We start from the raw sequence: 21,953 nt of genomic DNA on the forward strand, positions 1-21,953 counted from the left end.
AAACAGTGTTAATGGAACCTAATTGACAGGCGGTCTCCTGCTCACAATCCAATTTTTTACGCAGCTTACACAATGCAATCAAGGCCAAAAGAAATACCATTTTATGTGTACTGGGGGCTTAAATCCCTTGGAGAGTGAGCTGGAAATGAATGCATGCTGAAATGGATTATACCAACAATCACTATCCTAATTAACATCACCCTGACAACACAACCCATCCCTTAGAATGTTGACGGTTGAAGAGTAATAAGCACCAATGAGTTGAGAAATCCAGTTATCAACAATTTATTTACAGGCATTTACTGAAACCAGTTGCAGTTCAAGCTATTGTGGCCCCACTGAAAACAGACACTATGCTAAATAAAATAGTTTACAGAAAAAACTTGTAAATATAAAAAAGAATATAAAGTGTGTTACTGGATACAACCCTTTCATGGATGAATTGGTATGCTTGCTGCTGTTCTTTCAACCATCAAGACCCCCCAATGCGTTCCACTGCAGACAAATGTACCTGAAGCCTCCACTCCACTGGAAGACTACATTCATAAAAAGCACACTTTCAATTTATGTAATGCTTTGATTCTCAAAACCTGCCCTTCTTTTAAAAATAGCCAGAAAAAAAGACTGGGTTTTTTTTTCTCCCTTGGTTCCTCCAAGTATAACCTTTAACAAAACAATATTCAAGTTCATTCTTCTCCCATAAGCTCCCATAGCATATCCTTCTATGGTAATTTGGTAATTTGTTTTTGTCCCCTCTAGGGGACATGAGTCTCTGGTCTTAATCTCAAAATCCATATATTCTGCTACTCCGAAAACTACACAACAAGGGACATTCAATAAAATTAAATAATATTTAACAAACATATTTTCACTGCAACATGTTTTTGTCATTTAAAACACTTGTATTTTGTCAAAAATGTAAACCTTTTTTGTTGGGTCTCAGGAGGATATAACACAGGTACAATATTAGTGAATTCTAAATACATTATGCTACAATACATTACACAGATTTAACCTGCTAATCCTAATACAGAGATCAGTTGCAGTGCATCAATTTACTCATGTTTCATTACAGACTCATTGCCCCAAAAACTGGACTGATGGACATGGAATACAATTTCACATGTATATTTTTTCTTGTTCTATGTCTTTTTTGGGGTAAATATTTTTTAAAAGGACAAAAATGGCTCTTAAATGGTTATCGGCATAGAATTCAGCCCAGGAGACTACCATCTTAGAAATACATAAAAGTTGTGAATTACCACAGTGAATGAAGACGAGCTGCCATGATATATTTGCAAAAGGCAGTGCAATTTATAAGTATGTATTTTCAAAATAAATCAAATTTCTTAGTTCAACCACATCTATTATACGTCAAATAACCAATAGTTTTAAAAATAACCAGACTGAAACAAGGCTTTCTGTGGTGTATATTTGGATTGGATTGATTTGATAATTGCACTCGGTGGTGAGATTTAAAACACCATTGGTGTCCCACATTCACGACTGAAGCTCTCTTCTTCGAAAGTGGAATCAGTGAAACAAATATGTCATGACCATCTATCTAACCATATCTCTCTCTATCCCTTCATCCCTTTCTTTCTCTCTCTCTCTTTCACACACACACACACACACACACTTTTTCTGCATGGTGGAATGATCCTAATAGTGGTCAAGTGCTGGAAGTAATCCTCATACTCAGTATTGGCAAGGGTCTCGCCCACGTCTTTCCTGTGCAGACGGGCTCTCTCCCTCTCTCCCTCTCTCTCTCTGTATTAACCTTCCATCAGGCCCCCGCTGAGATGAATCAAACCTGGCCAAAAGCTATCTTCATTAGTACCACTCAGTAGCACTCTAGCAGTTTCCATCAGTGCTGTGCCCCCCATTTACTCCCACCATCAGCCTACATCTGACTGAATTTCTCCTCCGGTCAGTTACCTCATCCATCTCCTCCATCATTTTCTCTCATTTCAGTCTACCTGTCCAACACACAAAAACATAGCCTTTCTGTTGAAAATAATTTCAGGGCTGCTTCAATACCTATCCAACACTTTTTTGGATGTTCACATAGGGGAAAACTATGTGACAACACCCAGCCACTTCCATACCTTCACTGATCACCAGTAGCATATCATCCGTTGAATTACAAGTGAAGATGCTAAAGCCTTCTACTTTTGCCATAGACTTCCAACTTTCTTTGGCTTTGAGGCCAGGCTTACACCTATTGTCCCAAGTTTCACCTTTGGCTATGAACCTACTATGACTGCACAGGCAGAACACAAGTGGTCTCATCTTGCCAGGGGTTGGTAGGGATTAAGTCAGTTAGACTTCCATGTGGACTAGATCCACCCAACTGCATGCCAGGGCCAGGCAGGGCACCAGCTGTGGCAGAGATATGCCTCTCCTTAGCAGAAATTCACCTGTAGTACTGTGTGGGAGTACAGGTGTAAAACTGCCTCTGGCTTACAGGCAAATGTATCAAAAGAGTGCACACGCTTCAGCTGCTATGGTTCTTGCAAAGGTCACAGAGCACAAAATTCTGAAGAGGGGAAAAAAAGAAAAGGGTAGCGAAATGATTAAAAATAAAAAATAGGGCACATTTTCCTAGGGAAATCCAGATCCTTACTACAGTTAAGTTACAAACCTCTGCCTGCCTGCTCTCTTTTTTGCACAGATTAAAGAAAGGTATGTACCGCCATTCAGCATACAAGTTTTTTTTCTCTCCAGACAGATGAAGCAAAAACGATGTTTACACTGGCTGCACTTGACATACTGGCATCCTGCTGTGTGCATGATCAGTGAGTGGCACTTCGGACAGGCACGGAAGAGGGGGCAGCCAAAGACCTCACTACTGCTGTCGAGCACCATGTCACAGTTGAGCAGCATGGCTACCACCCCACAGGACTTGTTGCTGCAGTGCCCAGCGCTGGCCTCGTGCGAGAAGAGCCAAGGGGCAAGGCAGGACCAGCAGAAGTGCTGAGGCGGGACACACTGGGAGCACTGGACAAACTGACAGGGCTGGTCGGTGCTGTCCAGGGGCCGCTTCAGGACACAGCAGCAGGAAGGACACTGCACGGGAGGGGGCACAGGCACTGGGTAGGCGTGGAGAATATTCTGAATGGTGTGAACTGATATAGCACAGGACAGTATAAACAGGATTTACAGGCGGCCCACCCACTCTGGTGCCGGAGCACCACAGCCTTTGTAATGTTCTAGCCGTTCCATGTCACAGGGAGAAACAGCAGTTCTTACTTATAATGCAAAACATTCAGTCTCTTGTATTAGGGACTGCAACAATTGCTTCTACTTCCTACGAAGTGCATGGAAGCGCTGTTAAATTGTATGTACATCTTAACCCGTATAGCCTATATACAAATATGTAACTTAAAAAAACTTCGCCAACTAGCCTATTAAAATGACACATACTGTTGCTACACCATGATGTTCTGTGTTGGGTCCATTATTCCTGGATGAGCACATATACCCACCTTCTTGTACATGTCTGGATGGCCTTCCACAATTTCGTCAACGCTGTTCTGCTGAAGTGCCTTCTGCTCAGGGGACAGCTGCATGAGCTCTTGTACCTGTTTCCATTCCCAAACCTCCCCACAGATTGGGCAGCTAAATTCCAGAGATTTCTGTAGGTGAACAGAGAAAGGGGGAACAAATTCAAGGAGGATTATAACAAATGTTTATTTCTTAGTGTCTTGCATTTGAGGGCTAGGTATAATTGCACAAAATATGTCATAGTTTTCGTTTTAAGTTCCGTGTCTATTTATGAATATCTGGATGCTTCTTTTTTGCAACGCATCCTAGAGTAAGTTATCAAATAATTTTTACAAGAGATCAAATTCCAACATCTAATGCTGTATGTCGTACAAACCATAGAATTTAAAAGGAAAGAAATAGCATTTTCCCAGATCAGAATACATTTCATGAGTGATTAAAAAATAGGACGAGTATGGCCAAAAGCACTTGATTTACTAAGACCTTTAGCGTGTGCAAAACCTTTCAGCACACTTAAAACAAATAACACAACCAATGATTGGTGCAAAACAAATATTATGACCAATCATTGGTCGTGTTATTGGTTTTACATGTGCTAAAAGTCTTATTAAATCAGGCCATTACTGCAACTTAAAAAAACAACTCACACTACATACCATGCATTAGTTTAAGATAAAGGCCAAAAAATATTAAAATGATTCTAGTTTCAATCTCATATAGGGCAGAATAATGTATTATTGAATATGTACAATAATAAAAATATTACATTGGTTATAAAAGCTAACAGATTTTCTATCACAACCAAAGAAAATAACAGAAATGCAAAGACGTGTATCACTTAAAATCCACTTACAACTTAAAGTTTTAAACATTTGGATGTGTAGAAAGAGCGCAGACAAGACTACCAGTGAAATACTCATACTGTACAGTGAAGTCACCCTGAACAAATATATATGAGGCATAATGTGTTCTGCTAGACTATTATCAGGATAGGTATTGTCATAGGATTGTCTGTATTCTGATTCAGTAACTATTGCAGGTTAATATTAGGAGTGTGCTATCTGACTTTGTCCAAGCAGGTGTTCACCATGCTGTTGACATCAGAAGGGCTGACTTGGTGTCCACAGGGGGCTGGCTGGATGCTGTTGCCTGTGAAGAGGGGTCAAGTGGTAAAGGGGGGTGATAAATGATTACATAACTTCACAATGAAGGGATGAATGGCAAGAAAACAGAGTTGGAAAAGACGGGATGATTGGACAGGTGAGAAAGAGCTGATCAAACAGGAAGAGGAGATAATAGAGGGAATGGGCACATACAGTAGATGTCCATAACATTTTTGAAAATTCCAAAATAATTCATGACATACAGTATGTCACTTCATGCTGAGTTCTTGTTTGACTTTAAAGTAGTGCTATCCTTTGAACAATGGCATGCAACATGGTGGCAAAACACACAAAAACTATTAGGCAGCTAATGTCTGTCTATTTATGCTGGAATGTCAAGGGGTGTCAAAAGGGACAGACCATTTTTGGCAGGGTTGTACTCTTTTCATGCTTTTCATCACTCTAAAAGCATAGTTACCCATACTACCAATTACTTCACACTGAAAGTAGCTAAACTACAGCCAAGCTATCCTAAAGAGAAATGCAGCCTGTGAACCTACAATTGTGCACCACTAAGCTATGTGACCACTATTGTAGGAGGACTCACTGAAGACTATTTAAATAATATGTTGTAATGTTTTATCGCCCTCAAGTGGATTGTTTGATAGTTGCAAAAAATTACTCTGACAAGTAGATTTTCATAAAAACAGAAAATGAAACTTTTTGCTTGCAATTGTACAATGAGTCTACCATCTCCCCCCTTAAAGTTTAGTTAATCATATGAATTACCATAAAACAACCAGTTTGACCATACAGTTGACGAACTGCATTATTTTCCATCATAATCCATCAAAATAATGCTGTGGAAAGTGAAAGTGACTGGTTCTCTTTATCAGACATTCCAACCCCATTTTCTTCTTTAAAGATTTATTTTTTAACACGTGAGGTTCTGTTTTCAAAGAATACATTCACTGTACATTTATGCTCAGAGATGTACTGAACTCTGATCATTATAATTGAGCGGCTGACCTCTTCTCTTGCGTTAAATTTGAGATGGTTATCCAAACACCTCAGGGGTTTCAGCAACCACTTGGACTAATATTTCTCTTCTTCACAAATAAAACTAAGCAGACGTTTAACGACATAATTGCTTTCGGTTTGATTTAATGGGACAGCCTATGTCGTCTCCAGTAAATGTGGATATAGTACCGAACCAACGCAATATTCAATAGTACCTCGGTTTTGTTTTATCTTTTTATCCACTTACCCATTCTTTCGCACTCGCTTTCTGTCCGCGCAGTCTTCTCGATCTCATACGATATTGTTCACCACCGCTTTTTAGTGCCTTCATTTTGCGATTAGAGCTAGTATAGCACCTTTCATCTCTTGAAAACTGTAAGCCTCCGATCAGTTTCTTGTAAAAGAATTACGTCAAAACTGAAAGTAAAATTATGCGGTCAAACCGAAAGTAAAGTTTGTTAATGGTCTTGGTGCTCCATAAGTCATTGAGGTGGTACAACAGGTTATTGAATTGATCCATACAATGGTATCTGTTTGATTTGGCATGTTCATTTAACGCCAGTAAAGACCAACAATCGCAAGGAGTTCTATTTGATTTTATTGGAGCCAGTTTTTGCTTTATGAATCACAGGCGCAAAAATAAAAAATGAAATAGCAAATAAAATTTCCAACACTATGATACACTTGATCTGTCAGTCAGAACATTGGCTAACTGCATAAATCTGATTAATAGTTTCAGGATGCAGATGTGTTCAGGAAGCCTTGTGAATTCCAGAAAACCCTCCTCTCCCTCACTTCAACCCATGAAAATGAAGGAAAACACTGTTTGTGTGGGTGCATGCGTATACGAGAGGTCACTGTGCTTTCAGTTTCTCCCACTGCTCTGGTGTAAGCGTCTTCTGCTCAAAGGCATGAATCACCTCCAGCTCCTTCGCCAAGCAGGAGTTCACCATCCTGAGAAAGAGACATTGGGACCAGTGAGTCTCCGAGGTCAAAAACCCTCTCCCTTCATTTAGGCTATTGCACAGTGCAGGCACTAGAGCCAGATGTGTCCGCCACCTTACTAGCACCTTTTATGTTTAAACTGATCTTTATATCAGTTTGAACTTCTCTTCAAAAATATTAAACTAGAGTTTAACACAGTACCTAAGACTTTTATTCAAGAAATGCTTCACTAGAACCATCTTTTGAAATGCACTAGCTTTTTGGTAAAAAAAGAAGAAAATTTAGTGGTGTCAAATGTTTCAGTTTTTAAACCCCTCCCATGAATAGGTGCCACAGGAATTACCAGAAATGGCTTAAAGAAGACAGAACATGACATAAATGCATAGAAAATATGGTAACACTACTAGAACCCTTCAACATAAGGCTGACAACACTGCCATACACATGACGGGGGCGACATAGCTCAGGAGGTAAGACCGATTGTCTGGCAGTCGGAGGGTTGCCGGTTCAAACCCCGCCCTGGGCGTATTGAAGTGTTCTTGAGCAAGACACCTAACCCCTAACTGCTCCGGCGAATGAGAGGCATCAATTGTAAAGCGCTTTGGATAAAAGCGCTATATAAATGCAGTCCATGACATAACAGCTGTGTCACAAGATGGAATAATAGATGATGTCAATTTATGTCAAATTACATAACACTGTCATACTTTCATCAGTAAATGTTATGACAGATCTTACTTGATGATATTTGACAAACTGACATCAAGTGTTATGCCATCTTGTGACAGTTATGTCATGTGTATGATAGTGTTATGTTGGCCTTATGTCAAAGGGTTCAAGTAAAACATTACTCTAAACATCAGTTGCAATTAATGTCATCTGGTTTACAGGATCAAATAATCTTGATAAAATCTTATAGTTACCTTTAGAAATTGTAGAATAGTTACTATACCCACAGTGCAAATTAATTGGATATTGTCAAAATGCACAAGTATAAGTGCAATATAAAAATTAATGGAGCACAGGTTCTTAATGAACATCATAAATTACAACTGAGTCTTTTTTTTCATCTTTGAAAATATTTTTGTCATGGTATAATTTGTGGTTCAACTTAAAGGATACATCCCCTTGAAATAAAGAATGCAGTATCCTAACATTTCTGCCAGGTGTACTAGCTAATCATCCCAACTGAAGAGTCAGCAACAGTAAGCAAAATGAAGGCAGTGGGTTTAAAGTAGAAGCAGTCTTTAATAACATTAATCCTCCAGAGGGCACTGTATCACAACTGCAAATTCTTTGATTGTATCTAGTCTTATTTTGTTCTTATTAATGTTCAGTCGCTGTATAACACACCATTCTTTTTGACCAACTGACTCACCGATAAAATGCTATGAAACCAGTGGTAAAAAGGATTTGTTATTGTATAGAAAACGGAAATTGCTCCAAATAAAATGGCTATGAGGGGGAAATTGTGATTCTGCACTAATGACCATGCCAACAGCACCAATTTGTGGAAGTTTGTATTGGCGCAGATTTCCAATCTAGCCTCCAGGCAAGTGACGTTAACGCATCAACGTGACCTGAACGAAGTTAATGATGTCGGAAGATTGTTCCAGAAAGAACAAGAATAAAGAAATAAACTGAATCGGCCGAGTGACTGCAATGGACAGGCATTATAAACGACCAAGTACAACAACGTGTGGATAGTGAGAATTCTATAGTGTGGTACCCCGGGAATTGAGTTTGACAGCCATGCACTCTCCCAGACCACACTTCTTAACACCCGTGGCTTCCCCAATTTATTCTGCGTCCCCGTCAGAAAATACCTGTGTCTGTGTAGCAGTGGTTTGCCTTCAAACTGTGGTGACACCACTAGCACCTTGAAACTAGCCGCACATCTGTTGGGAGATGTATCTTCCACTTCCTGCCACCAACACAAATTAAGTCATTTTAAGTCATTTAAATTCCATGTAGCATACAAGTATTAAAACAATAGAAACTGACGCATAAACAACCAGTCAGCAGAATAGCTAACCAAAAACTGATTTTTACGATAGCTATAAGCAAATGAGCAGCCGTTCAATAAAATTTGCAAGCTAGCTAGCTACATACCACATGTACGGCTCCAATTTCCGTTGTCAGTTTATTGCGAATGTGATCAATTGTTATTTCCATGATGTGTTAAATAAAGCACAAGCTACTGCCAGATGCTTTCGCCACGTTTAGTTATTTTGTTTCACAGATATGAAACCATAAATCACTGGAACCTGCCGTAGCTAATGTATTTTCCGCTAAAAATGCTCAACCTGCTCCTCGTATAGAGGCAGGTCCACCAACAAAATTAAATGTATTGGCCAATTGTAACTCAAATCCTACACAAGAGTACAACCCCCACGTTTAGTAGTAACCAATTAAATCAGTCAAGGACTGGCCGTGTCAATTTTTCTTTTTTTTGGGGGGGGGGGCGGGGCGGGGGTAAACTGTGTGTCTATGCTATTTGCCTACTCTAAAAGTTTAAATTGATACTATTATTTTATATTTTGTCGGGCGTTCACACGTTTAATTCTCTTTTAGTACACATACACACAAAAACGCATAACTAAGAAAAATATATTGAATTTCCCTTTTGAAAAATGTATTGAGAAATATCCGGCGATAATATTAGGTCCTGATACATTTGACTGATTGTAGCTGCTAGTCCACAGCTATTTTTTACAGTCTCTGGCCCACAGATCATATGAATTATTTGTTACCACGATGTAGCAATTCCTGTAATAACGATTAACTAACAAGCTAATGGTCTGTTCTCTGTACGGCGAATTTCGAAAAATGAACTTTAATAACAAGCAATCTAGTGCAATCTTTTTGCTGTTTAGCCGTCTGATAAGGTAACATTCTTCTGCAGCGATGACAATGGGCATTCAGACATGTTTGCTGTTGACCGTTGGCTGATGCCACTGACTTGTGTAACTTCGATTTGTTTAGTTGGCTAGTTCGACACGTAGATCTCGCGGATCCCTCACATCGCACGAAGACTAGCTCGCGGTTTAACTTTTTCAAGCTAATGCGTTATGAAATTCTGTTCTTTTCTTTTTCAGATATTGTGTAAATTACTGCGTGGCAGGATAAATCTCACATGTGTTCTTCGTTTTCAGTAATTTAAGATGGTAGTGGAGGTGGAGAACTTCTTCGGTGTGTACATGTTGTACTGCACTAATCCCAAATTCAAGGGTCGCATTTACATTGGCTTCACGGTGAATCCAGAACGCCGGATAGGGCAGCATAACGCCGGGCGACACAGGGGTGGAGCTAAAAGGACCAGTGGAAGAGGGCCATGGTGAGGAATGGAAAGTCTTTTTGGATTTAGGGTGATATTGTGGGGACAATTTATTCTGTGACATAATCTTTGTAATATTAAATAGACTTTTCATGATGAATAATGTTTTCGCGAGATGTTATGAAGCCAATTGAACAGCTTTGTAAAGGTCTTTGACATGGCTCTGTCAATTGCAGCAAGCTACTATGTTGTAATGAAGAAATAATTGTTCGCTTTGGTCACACTCAAGATACTTTTGTGAGCCAATATATTTATTAGCCATGTTTCGTCCTTGTGTAACAGGGAAATGGTTCTCATCATTCATGGCTTTCCATCGGACATTGCAGCTTTGAGGGTAAGTCTTTATTGAGAATTGGGTATGTGCACACACTGCCTAGCACTCTTTTCTCTGTCAGCTGCGTAAGTTGCGTAAACAATAACAGCGTCAGTAACCTAATAAGTCACTTGTAAGACATACAAATTTATTCAGGATTCAATTTTCCCTGAAGAATGCAATTCTTGACTCAATGTATATGAATTATGTGAGCTAATGGCTTGACTGGCACATGGATAGAATAGTACTTCACATCACTTACAAAATTCCCCTTCCATTTCTCCCTCATCTGTACTCCCTGTTGACTTTTCTTAGTTACATGTTTATCTCTGATTATATAGTTCAGCTTGTTAGGACCGCAAACATTAAGTGTTAGTTACACAACTGCTTGCTGCATGGGTCATTTCACTTAATCTGTCCCGGATGCTGCCCAGACATCTCAAGCTTTTATATGCCACCAACCCTTTGCCCCCCTGACCTGTGCCCTTTCTGCAGTTTGAGTGGGCATGGCAGCACCCCCACTCCTCCCGCCGCTTGGCCCACGTGGCTCGACGGACGCGCCGTGAGTCCAGCCTCCAGTTCCACTGGCGCGTGTTGTCTCACATGTTACGGGCGGCGCCGTGGAACCGCCTACCACTCACTGCTCGCTGGCTGAGACAGGAGTACCAGCTAGACTTCGACCCCGGCCTCCATCCCCCTCTGCACATCCCTGTGGCCTTCGGTAGCGTGCGAGCCAAGAAGCAGTTACAGGAAGCCCCTGGAGAGGAGCAGCTGGAGGAACAAAGACTGGAGACCTGCCTGCTGTGTCGGGAGACTGTACACGTGAGCTGCATAAGGCATAGACTAGGATCCTTTTTTTATGCTGTGCTGATTCAACAGTTTTTATATCTAGGCTAGCCAATCTTATCTGTGAAGGGCCAGTGTGGGTTCAGGGTTTTGTTTTTGCCTAATACTACTACAACTGATTCAACTAATTACCCATTCATGGTCAATGTTGTGTGCCGGGTGCCCTGCGAGGGTTGAACCTTGAGAAGTACAATTGAGGTTTCTTAGGTGAGTCATACAGAGCATTTGAGGCATTCCGTGGGAAATGGACTAGGCTGTCGGGCCTGTTCATAAGAATCCCTTAATTTTCAATATGCATATTCCTTACCTATCTGTAAAGACTAAAACTGAAGCTAGAGCTCAAGGTACCAAGTAGTTCTTGAGAAATTGTTATAGTTGTTTTGGGGATAGAACAAAACCTCAATGTGAAATATTGTATTTCCTATGACTTGTAGTCATGAAATGTTGCCCCCCCCCCCCCTTGACTGGGTCCAAAGAGTGTATTGTATGAAGATATGGTCCACAATCAGGACCATTTTTGAGCATTTTTAGACCCCTTTATATCTGTTAAACTATGTGTGATACTATGTTTAAAATTCTATTTTATTCATTTGACTGCCTGAAGGAAGTATGAGGAAAACTGGAAAAAGCCCATTAAACGGCTAAGTCCTGGTTGAGTTTTGATGGAGAGACCCATTTCGTTTGCTCGGTAAGGGAGACATGTTTAAAACCAGCATGACAAGATTAAACCAGAGAAGGAGAAACTCAGTGTGAAACACCCCAAGGATGGGATGAAGTTAGTTTGTCATGTACTGTAAAGTGCTCATTGCAGGCATAGGACAGAAACCTAACCTGGTGAAAATTCTTTTTTCTCATTGCAGACTGTAGACAGGTTGTCCTGTTTACATCACTTCTGTCAAATGACTAGTCACATGATTTGCTTAGCCAAGCACTTTCTCAAGTCTGAGCCCACCCATCTACTTCCTGTGGAAGGGGAATGCCCTGGCTGTCACCATTCTGTGCTATGGGGTAGTCTGATTCGTCAGAAGAAAGGCTGCTATGGCGACTTGGAAGAAATTACAGGATCATCATCATCCCAGGTAAGCAAGTTTGCTCTTTCACTTGTTTGCATTCCTGCATCAAGGGATTTTTGCAATATTGTAATATTGTAGTAATTGTGCAAAACAGCAACGCTCATCATAGAGTGCCAGCGATGCTTTGCATTTAGTCATATCCAAATCAGGATTAAAATGGGTTAAAATAATTAATCTTGTGATACTATTAATTATGAGGGTGAAATAATTGATCTGACTATGTGTACATAGTAATCTGTTTTACCATTCTGATTTACAGGATTGTTATATTCCTGGGTTAGCGCTGTTGAGTAGCGCCGTGCTATGTTTTGCTATCATGCGAACTCAAATCCATAGATGCAGAATGGATGTACAGATTCATAGCTCCAGCATCATATGAACTTTTTATGCTGTTGCAGCTTGTAGCAAGTGTACTAAAGCGAGACAAAGTCAAATAAAATCCATTTCTTGGAGTCATATGACTCTTGTAGTACAACCTGAAAAAGTGTGGTGCCCGACAGTGCATTTATTGAGTGCAGTCCCAGTCTCGGATCAGAGGATCAGACTAACACTGATTCATGAATGTGTTCTACAGAGCCATTGGACAGATGAACTGCAGATCTGAAGAGAGCCTGTTCTGGCACAAATGGTGCCAACAAAATGCACCACAGATCATCAGCATGGACAATAAGGGTACTCTTTTAAAAGCAAGAATTTATTCCATGCTAGACAGATTTGATGATGACCCTCACATTGTACAGATTGTGCGCATAGTGCATGAGAATGGTGTGGGTAAATTGGACAAGGCATTTGTCAGAAATGTGTTTATAACACTGAAAGATGAAATGGAAAACTGAGACATGTCTTTTCATAAAGGAAATTAGGTTGTGAGACTCAATATTTTTATTTTAATAACATTTTTTAATGCACATACCTTTTTAACAAGTGTAAGAGATTACTTTTTAAAAACGAGGCAGCTACGATGATATTACCAGTACCACTGTAAAAAAAAAATGGATTGTATTTTTTAAAAAGAATAAAAAGAACGTGATTACATCCAAAATAATTCAGTTTTAATTATAGCCTTACGCATGAAGTCCATAAGTCAGGACTGTTCATTGTATGTATTCAGTATCCTTTTGTCCTTTTCGGATTACCATTGTCCAACTGTGGTTGGTGGTTTATACAGTACCATTTTGTATCAATGGTAGTTCGCTGTTCCAGTATTGCTAATTACCGTATTTGTCGCCAAACCTAATAACAATGGGGGCCCCTTGCTTGAGGGGTGCCTGACAGCGAGCTGACTATCAGAGGTATCGCCAGCTGTTGGATGCACTGGTACACGGAAGGAAAGTCCACATGCTGTGATTTGGGAATCTTCTGAGACAAGTCCAACGTGAAATCTGTTGTTTCAAAGTTGCTGTAGACTTCGTAAATTGGACAAATGTTGGACAGACTGGCTAGTTACACATAAGGGATTTTTAAGCTTGTTCTCTCAGTAGCCATTTTTAAAAAATTCTAAATAATGCAGTAAACACAATGAATATTGTTCTGTTATGTTAGAAACAGTGCACCCAAGAAACTTCCCAGTGCCATGCTGTAGCTGAGGCCCAGTTCTGTGGGTCCAACCCACAGAACAGTAACTTTAAACAAAAACAGAAAAGATGCAAGGTCTTGCCGGTACAATATATGAAATGGACACCAGGTTCTTTTTCATTTCAATTGAATGGCTTCAATGAATAAATATGAACGGTGCGAGCAAATTTATTGGAATAATAATGTAATGTATTATTATAATGTCTTGTTTGGGTAAAATAACAGTGGTAAAACTGGTTAAACCATCCAAGTTATTTAAAAACATTAAAACTGTAATAATAAAAACAAAGTGAACTACACCTTCAATTTCAGATTAATTGCAAGAAGTTTTCAATTTCTGAAAAATTAATCAAAAATGTTTACATGGCTGCTTGAAACCAGTTAAGGCCCTGAAATTTGAGGACTATGTACAAAAAATGCTATTTCTACATGGTGAAACCAAAATGGATTTTTAAAAAATTGTTTAATAAAAACTGAAAATCTGCACTTAAACCACATGCAAATTGCTTCATTGCAAATCTAAAATTGTGGAGTACAGAGCCAAATCAAGAATCATTTGCCCCAAACATTATGGATATATATATATATATATAAGCATGCCGCCAGCTGGATATACATACACACAAACACATATACAGTATATCCAGCTGGCAGCATGCTTCGTGAAGTTGTTCAATCAACAGAGAAATTACAAAATGGGTTGACTGATGTGTATTTGGTCACAGAACCATGTAATAATCAGATTTTAGACTTTATCCATATAATTAAATGACTAAATAAGGGCTGTTTGGGTATAGATTCAAATTTAGTAGAGGTGAGGGAAATATACATTCACATAATTGTACTTGAAATATACTTTACGTACCATATCAATAAAATAAAATATGTCTATCTCTATTCGGTGTATATAGAGTACATGTACAGGGATCATCAAATCTGGTCCTCAAATCAAAATCCAGCCCAGGATTTCTTTCCTCCCAGGTAATTAACTGAACAATTGGTGGTACTAATTGGCCAGACTGTCTTCGCACCTGACTCCCAGGTAAAGGGAGGGTGGAAAACCAGCAATTCTCGGCCCTCAAGGACCGTGATTTGATGATCCCTGAAGGTGTCAAGAGTAAAACTAAATTTAAAAAATAACTAAAAAAAACCTTTTGTGGTGCGCATTTCAGATTAAGTAGAGTTTAGGGTTCCAAATACGTTGACCCCTCTCCCAGATTTCTTTCAGCCCCTAAATGTCACCTCTTTTTCCATTCATTGTTGTGCTGGGGGAGCACTTATGGTGATCACCGGCTAAAAGGAAGAAGAAAAAGGACAAACAACCCACAAAAAGAATAAATGAGTCAAAACATTTCACTTAATGTAAATCATGATGCCTAAGGAAGGGTGGTCACTGAAGGTGGCCCACCTGTTACTGCATGCTTGACACTGTACATCATACAAATATTTCACACCACTGTCTCTAGCTCTCTTCATTGCTCAAAATTCATGTTGTCTGAATTTATTCATCTCTCTAGTTCTTTCTGCCTTATTCCATCCCTCCCTTTGTCCTCACCATATTGGCCCTGGGGGTGCAGCAGTTGATGACCTTGCAGCAGTAGGTGGTCAGGGTGGCACAAATGGCAAGGACGGCAATGTTGATCAGGAGTAGCTCAGCATTGTAATGCTTAACCCCATCCTTTCATGAGCAGAGGGAAAGAGATGGAAGCACAATGAGAGCAATTACATGGTAGTGTTGGGTAATGCTTTGTGCACTGAATGTGCTGGTCAGGTTTCTAAGAATGTTCAAGGAACTTTGATAACCTGAATTTATGTAATATAAAAGAGAAATATGGGGCGACATAGCTCAGGAGGTAAGAGCGGATGTCTGGCAGTCGGAGGGTTGCCGGTTCGATCCCCACCCTGGGCGTGTCGAAGTGTCCCTGAGCAAGACACCTAACCCCTAACTGCTCTGGTGAATGAGAGGCATCAATTGTAAAGCGCTTTGGATAAAAGCACTATATAAATGCAGTCCATTTACAAATAACCATACATAATATTAGACTTACATTTACATATGGGTGTTTGATAACTTTTTTAATGAAATAATTTTTAATTAACAGTTAAAATGTGTTTTGTGTTTACTCAGGTTCCTTTTGTATAATATTACATTTTGTCTAAAGATCTGAAACCATTCAGTGTGACAAATATTCAGTAATAGAGGATATCAGGAAGGTGGCAAATACTTTTTCATGGCTCTGTATTACTCCCCATCCTCTTCTATTCCCATATAGGGTATCACAGAACTAACACTAGTTCTGTGATACCCAAACTTGTTAAGTTCTATGTATTCATTCCTTCGTACCTTAGTTTGGAATGCCCAATTGTAACTATGCCTGTACCATCACAATTTTTTCTTTGATAATTTGGGAACATGATCCCCCAAAATGTGTGTAGCCAATTGCTTGCTGCTAATTTACTTCATACCGCTTTAACAAAAACTCTGATCCACTGATTCTGACACGACTGTCACCTTCTATAAGGTGTTTTTATCAGATACGAAATTATTTTCTTCAAACAAATGTACAGATTAAACTGAAAACCTGACTAAATCATTATAGTACACTGAAGAGTATGTAGGATTGACAGTCAAATGGATGTCTTGACTCACCATAAGCTTTTGGCATACTTTTGTGACCTCTGTGACATTAAACATGGAGTGCCAGCAATAATCGAAACCAGGAAAAAATGCCCCGGTGCTGAGTATTACATTGAGTACTGAAGCCAGACATGCCACCAACTGCATGCCAAGGCAGGCCCTTAGCTGTTGGGAACACAGATATACAGAGAAAGAAGTATGAAACAGTATTTGTATTCATCCATTTTTACTAACAGATCCCTTCCCCAGGTTAACCTGAAATTTTCTTACTTTGTATTGGAACTCTTAAGATGCATCAGTTGGCTCATGGGTACAAAGAGTGCATCTTACACAATTTAGCAATCCCATCATTACTTCATGCTGCTGCCTTGTTCATCATTGTCTTTACAACTACAACTACTGCTTGGGTTTACTGTTTATCCAACTGAGAAATCATACCTTTTTATAACAAATCCTCAACCTAACCTAGCAAATACCAGACCCATCCTAAAACCAAACATATCCAAACCTTCCCCCAAACCCTTCAAAAAAATTGCTTACAGTGGGCAGGTGGAGATTCTGAGCCGCTATTGCAATACTCCCAGCAATAATTGCCTGTAATGCAAAGAGTTATAATAATAGCAATAAAAAACAAGTTAGTGTACCCACAACAACAGTAACAATGTTTCACAGTCTCTTAATATAAAACATACTTCAAGTTGTTTCAATATTACCACATAAGTAAAAACATGGACACAACATCAGCCGAGGTTCAGTTCAATTTGTACTAAACATCTCGTTAATAAATTATCCATAAATTATCTGACCTGTAATGATTACTGATTGTAATTATTGTGACCCAAAGACACAGATTACATCACAAGGGCAAAGATGATATTTAAACAACATAATTTCCCAGAGAGAGGAGGCAACAGGGACTGATGATACTGGAAAATACAGACAGGTATAATTCACCAATAATGCCATGAACATGTGCAGGTGTGTGTATAATGGATACTTACAAACAGAGACCCAATGACCTGGAAGACCTCAACGAAATGTGTATCACCAATAGACAAGAAAGCACCAAAGACCATGCTGATCTGAAATACACTGAGTGTGATCTGAGTCAGCTATTGGGAGAGATGAAAAAGAGTCAAACAAGTGTAACAAACTGGTATTCCTTCAACTGACATCCCTATGTCACCATGCATTCACATTTGTTGTACTGAAACATTGTGGAAAACAGTTGTTAAATCATAAATTAAATTCTACATTTTGGGACTGTCAAGGGTAGCCATACCTGAAAATTATTTTACTATTCTTCTTTCAAATGTGCTCTTGGGATAAATAACGTTTTTGACTGACACATTTAAAACATTACAATATATGACACATAAAGGCATATAAAGACAAGCTACGCACCCCAAGGGCCTTGGGTTCTGCCTCAAGGTACTTCTGTGTTTGGTGAGGATTCTTTTGAAAAGTTACTGCAACAAGCGGACCATCCTCGTTTCCAGGGGTGTTGGTGGAATGTTGGTCGATAACGGCTACAGATTCCATTTCTTTCTGAATGATAGTGAAGGTGAATATTGAAAAAGTATTAAATGTTACATTAGAAATGTTGTACGATTTACATTTCAACGCTAAAAAACCCACATACACGTTTTCCATACGTAAATCACCTATTCGGGCAAAGGCTACTTGATTTTGTGGCAGAACTAGACTTGCGAACCGTATGCTACTTCACAAAATCAGAGATATCTTTATATATTAACTGTCTTTACTAGTATGAGACACCGACAATACGTATTTACTGACTTAAAGAATTGCAAAGCTTTTAGCTCACTCAGAAGTCCGTAGTGCATGTAAATTAAGTTAGGCCTATGCAATACATCACTAAATGACTAACTTTTGATTTCAATCTATTGTGCAGCATATTCAGAATTGTAAACAGAATCGATTGCACTTACGCAATAACCGAAAACTTACTAATTATTGATGCCAACCCCGTATTTCGATCTCTCCAAAACACATTTGTTATCATAAACGTAACAAAAACACAAATCTCACGATTTTCGTTTCGAATGTAACACAAAACTGAACTTTTCGTGCGGGACAGTTACTTCTTATTACCAACGCCCCGTTGTTTCCTTCGCCAGTACTGCTCCGTTCTGCACTGCGCCTCTCAGCCAATCCTTCGCTTTCACAATAGGAACGTGACTGCCAGGACACACACAACTTTGGTACGCGACGGGTTTTGTTCCCCAATTTTTGGCGAACTACATTTTCAAAAAAGAGGGTTTACCAACAAAGTAGTTATTCACAAAGTAGGCTAGTGGTAGTGGTACTACACGTGCTTTCAGTCGATGTCAGTTTTAAGTTAAAGCAGACGTTCTGCGCCTTTAAAAATCGCTCATGACATGATAATTTCAAAGCGAAGCACTTGAAACTCCCCACCATATCTCGTCCTCGGATAGCTGTAGCCCCAATGGTTTACAGCAGGAAACGTCAACTTTGTTATTGTGATAACGTCCGACTGCCATTGTTTCACATTAGTTTAGTACGTCTTCGCTTTGAAAAGCAGCCCTTTATATTGTTAATGTAATGTTTCAACACACCTGAAGCCTTTATGTGCTGGGAACTACAGGAACTGGCTTTTACCATTAAAATACTGGCTGGATTAAAATACAGGTGACATTGAGGCATTAACATGCTATAGGCATCCAATAGCATAAACGCTATATCAATATATGCAATGATAAATCAAAAAAAGTTTGTCAGGAAGGAGAGAACTTAACATAACATAACATACTGATGCGAACAGGCCATTCAGCCCTTTGGATAAAAGTGTCTACTAATGTAATGTAATGAACACTGAATACTATTTAAAATGATTGCACAATGCTCAGGGGCTTTAAATGCAACACCTGTAATAGTTAAGCACATCCTCACAATAATAATTACATAATAACATATATCAAACATTGCCCAAACTCAGTCCTAGGGCACCCCTTTGTACACTTGTTTTCCTTTCAACCACAAATGGTACTCCTGAATTGTCGTGAGCTGCTAATTTAACTTTATTAGACACTTAAATACTTTATTAGGTCATGTTTACACATTATGTCAGAAATTATTGCCACAAAGAATAAATGTCCCATATTCAGATCCCAGGACTTTCAATTAGTTGATCAACTATAGCTAATGATTAATGGTGAGCCTAGAGGGTCTGAATGACCTGTTCTTGTGATTATGTATTCTTGAGGTCTTAATTACTGCTTTCATGACTAATAATGAGCAATATGCCCAGTGATTATTTTTAAATGATGTCAAATATTTTAACTGATTCAATTATAGACTCATGTAAAATCAGATGAGGTTCTAATTGCTGAAACCTGGTGTTTCACACTAACTAATTATGGACAATGAATGCGTTTAAGACAAAGAAAATGGCACCTAAAACTGAATTGTGTCAAGGAAATATTGATCAGGAGAGGCCATAACAAAACCGTCATGCATATGCATACATATAAATCAATTTACCTTGATGACTTATGCTGATATAAGCTGCCAAGCTCTTACACTACCCTTGCTAATGGTTTTGCCTTTCAGAGAAAAAGGTGTGGGTGGAAACATGAGTTCGACATTTATTAATGTTTGCTTTTTATTAAAAAATTTTCTTAATGGTGTTTTTCAATGGTGCCAGGCCAACCACAAGCGACACTGTCAATCAAGCACCATTCTGTCCCTCTCCAATAGATAGAGCTGGTGCTCCAGGCTGTGCAGTCACAGTGCAGAGAGACTTCAAACTAGGTAGTAGTCAAGCAGGACTTTCTTGTTCCAGGCCAACGAATCAAGCCATCTGATCTCAGCCTGGGAAGTTGTTTTTTAGTCAGCAGGACAACTTGCCATACCTGTTTTCTGGAGTCATTGCTACAAGAATGTCAAGACACGCTACATGTACACTGAACCTCCAACTTACTTGGCTACCCTGACAAATGGATGTTATGACATCGCTTTTCCTTGCATCAGGTTGTTGAGGATTACCTTGTCTATAGTTTCACACCACTACAAACCATCAGCCATTGGTGGAACCTCCACTGTGAGAGCCAATGCAGTGGAAATTTGTATTCAGTGCCACTACATGAGATCAGTATAACTGGGTATTGGCCTTTGTGGTCTTTGTATAATTCTGAAAATTCTGATCTTGAAATGCCTTCTGATATATCTAAGAAAGGATGCCCACTGTGAGTGGCAATGTCCTTAAGCTGACCCGGATCCCCTTTACTTCCACCATGTCTACTGAAGAGATTGAGTTCTCCCTTAGGTTCATGACTAGTAGGTAAAATGTTAACCCCACTACTTTGTGTAGTGCTGTGCTCAGATGGTGTACTTTAAATTTGCAGATGACTGGCATGCTGAGAGCCTCCAATTTGTACATCCTGGGAGATATCATTATCATTGAATCCTCTGCCATCCTGATAAACGTTGTGCTTGTGGACAGCTGTGTGGCTACCTTAGTGCCTGACATCACCATAGTCCCTAGATATGCCTTCATTGACAATCACGGGTTAGTGGCTTCTCTCTCTCCCATCCCCCTCTTTTGGAGATCTCCTTATAGCCTCAGTATTCTGGTCATACTATTCTGGCCTTGACTTCTTTGCAGGTGCCTTAATGATTCTAGGATAACAGGATCAAAATGCTGCTTCCTGAATGAAGCCCAGGATGACGAGCTTCTGCTGCAGCTAGAATCCTTCAGATTCCACAAAGAAAAGAGCTCAGTGTGTCAATTCTAGGGCTTTCACATAATCACTGCTGTCATAACTGCTGTTTTGTTGACCATCTCTTCATTAAACAAATAATCCCTTCCATAGATCAACATTATTTGTCACCTGAAGGCAACCGCAGCCTCTCAGAATATGGACTCTGTCCAGTAAATCTGTTTCACAGAGGGTAAAAGGTGATTTGGGGTGCGGCAGAAGAGAAGTGCGATCTGGGGGATTGCACTTCCTGTTCTTTCTGTAGGTGGAAGTCTGTGGATGGGGGTTGAATCCAGTTGTAATGGGAAGATGAGTGGCCCAGCCACCTGGGAACAGGGTAAGACTGGCACACTAGCTTGCAGTGCCAAATGTTTTCTATAGCTGTAATGGGGTCTAATCAAATCCATGCGATGGCAGCAGAAGAATGGGAGGGTGACTCTTTAGTTGTAGTCTTTGCCCAGAGGGACAACCCTATGATGGAGACGGTGATGAAGTGTCCAGAAAACGCAACACTCCAACCATTCAGGTAATCAAAGAACCAATTTGAAAACATTAATCCTCACTTGTACCAATTTCTTCCTTCTCATTCTTGCCTCAACCACTTAGGTTGTATGGATAGTATGTGTGGAGGACACTGTGGGATTGGCCTGCACTGCTGTTGTACTGTACAGAAGATGAAGCGGATGCATATATTGACACGCTACTGGCAAGGCTAATAAAACATGCATGAATCAAGCTCTACTTCATTCCTTGAACCCCACTGCGTGTCACTGAAAATGTTAATTTCATTTAGTCGATACTAGTTTGCTGGGTCTCATGTTTGACATGAGGATTGTAGAAGTATAAACAAACCT

General features: G+C 39.6%; 3 protein-coding genes across 11 annotated transcripts; 1 reads left to right on the forward strand and 2 right to left on the reverse strand.

Moving 5' to 3' along the window:
• Window positions 1–269: 269 nt before the first annotated feature.
• Window positions 270–8,926, reverse strand: LOC118224235 (probable E3 ubiquitin-protein ligase RNF144A). 4 transcript variants are annotated; one of them, XR_004764608.1, is made up of 6 exons: window positions 8,688–8,926; window positions 8,402–8,499; window positions 5,878–6,584; window positions 4,574–4,656; window positions 3,489–3,638; window positions 1,180–3,069 (listed from the first exon to the last, which is right to left on the reverse strand). XR_004764608.1 is itself a non-coding variant. In XM_035411528.1 (4 exons), exons 1-4 carry the CDS (start codon window positions 5,879–5,881, stop codon window positions 2,632–2,634), a joined length of 654 nt encoding a protein of 217 aa, XP_035267419.1. In that variant the 5' UTR covers window positions 5,882–6,486; the 3' UTR covers window positions 270–2,631. The 4 variants fall into 4 exon arrangements, 3 of the variants coding, with proteins under 3 accessions (XP_035267419.1, XP_035267418.1, XP_035267421.1); XM_035411528.1 differs by lacking the exons at window positions 8,402–8,499; window positions 8,688–8,926 and having other exon boundaries at window positions 270–3,069; window positions 4,595–4,656; window positions 5,878–6,486; XM_035411527.1 differs by lacking the exons at window positions 8,402–8,499; window positions 8,688–8,926 and having other exon boundaries at window positions 270–3,069; window positions 5,878–6,486.
• A 321-nt stretch (window positions 8,927–9,247) lies between these two features.
• slx1b (SLX1 homolog B, structure-specific endonuclease subunit) lies at window positions 9,248–14,211 on the forward strand. 2 transcript variants are annotated; one of them, XM_035410279.1, is made up of 6 exons: window positions 9,248–9,463; window positions 9,674–9,912; window positions 10,195–10,246; window positions 10,721–11,047; window positions 11,932–12,150; window positions 12,719–14,211. In XM_035410279.1, exons 2-6 carry the CDS (start codon window positions 9,740–9,742, stop codon window positions 12,746–12,748), a joined length of 801 nt encoding a protein of 266 aa, XP_035266170.1. In that variant the 5' UTR covers window positions 9,248–9,463; window positions 9,674–9,739; the 3' UTR covers window positions 12,749–14,211. The 2 variants fall into 2 exon arrangements, with proteins under 2 accessions (XP_035266170.1, XP_035266171.1); XM_035410280.1 differs by having other exon boundaries at window positions 9,731–9,912.
• A 42-nt stretch (window positions 14,212–14,253) lies between these two features.
• LOC118223575 lies at window positions 14,254–18,794 on the reverse strand. Of its 5 annotated transcripts, none has more exons than XM_035410285.1 (7): window positions 18,473–18,794; window positions 17,762–17,905; window positions 17,359–17,469; window positions 16,898–16,951; window positions 16,370–16,522; window positions 15,275–15,397; window positions 14,254–15,012 (listed from the first exon to the last, which is right to left on the reverse strand). In XM_035410285.1, the coding sequence occupies exons 2-7, from the start codon at window positions 17,897–17,899 to the stop codon at window positions 14,974–14,976; spliced, it is 618 nt and encodes a 205-aa protein (XP_035266176.1). In that variant the 5' UTR covers window positions 17,900–17,905; window positions 18,473–18,794; the 3' UTR covers window positions 14,254–14,973. The 5 variants fall into 5 exon arrangements, with proteins under 5 accessions (XP_035266176.1, XP_035266175.1, XP_035266174.1 ...); XM_035410284.1 differs by having other exon boundaries at window positions 18,463–18,794; XM_035410283.1 differs by having other exon boundaries at window positions 18,443–18,794.
• Between the last annotated feature and the right edge of the window lie 3,159 nt (window positions 18,795–21,953).

Source organism: Anguilla anguilla, chromosome 3 (assembly GCF_013347855.1).
Source record: "Anguilla anguilla isolate fAngAng1 chromosome 3, fAngAng1.pri, whole genome shotgun sequence".
Classification (NCBI taxonomy): domain Eukaryota; kingdom Metazoa; phylum Chordata; class Actinopteri; order Anguilliformes; family Anguillidae; genus Anguilla; species Anguilla anguilla.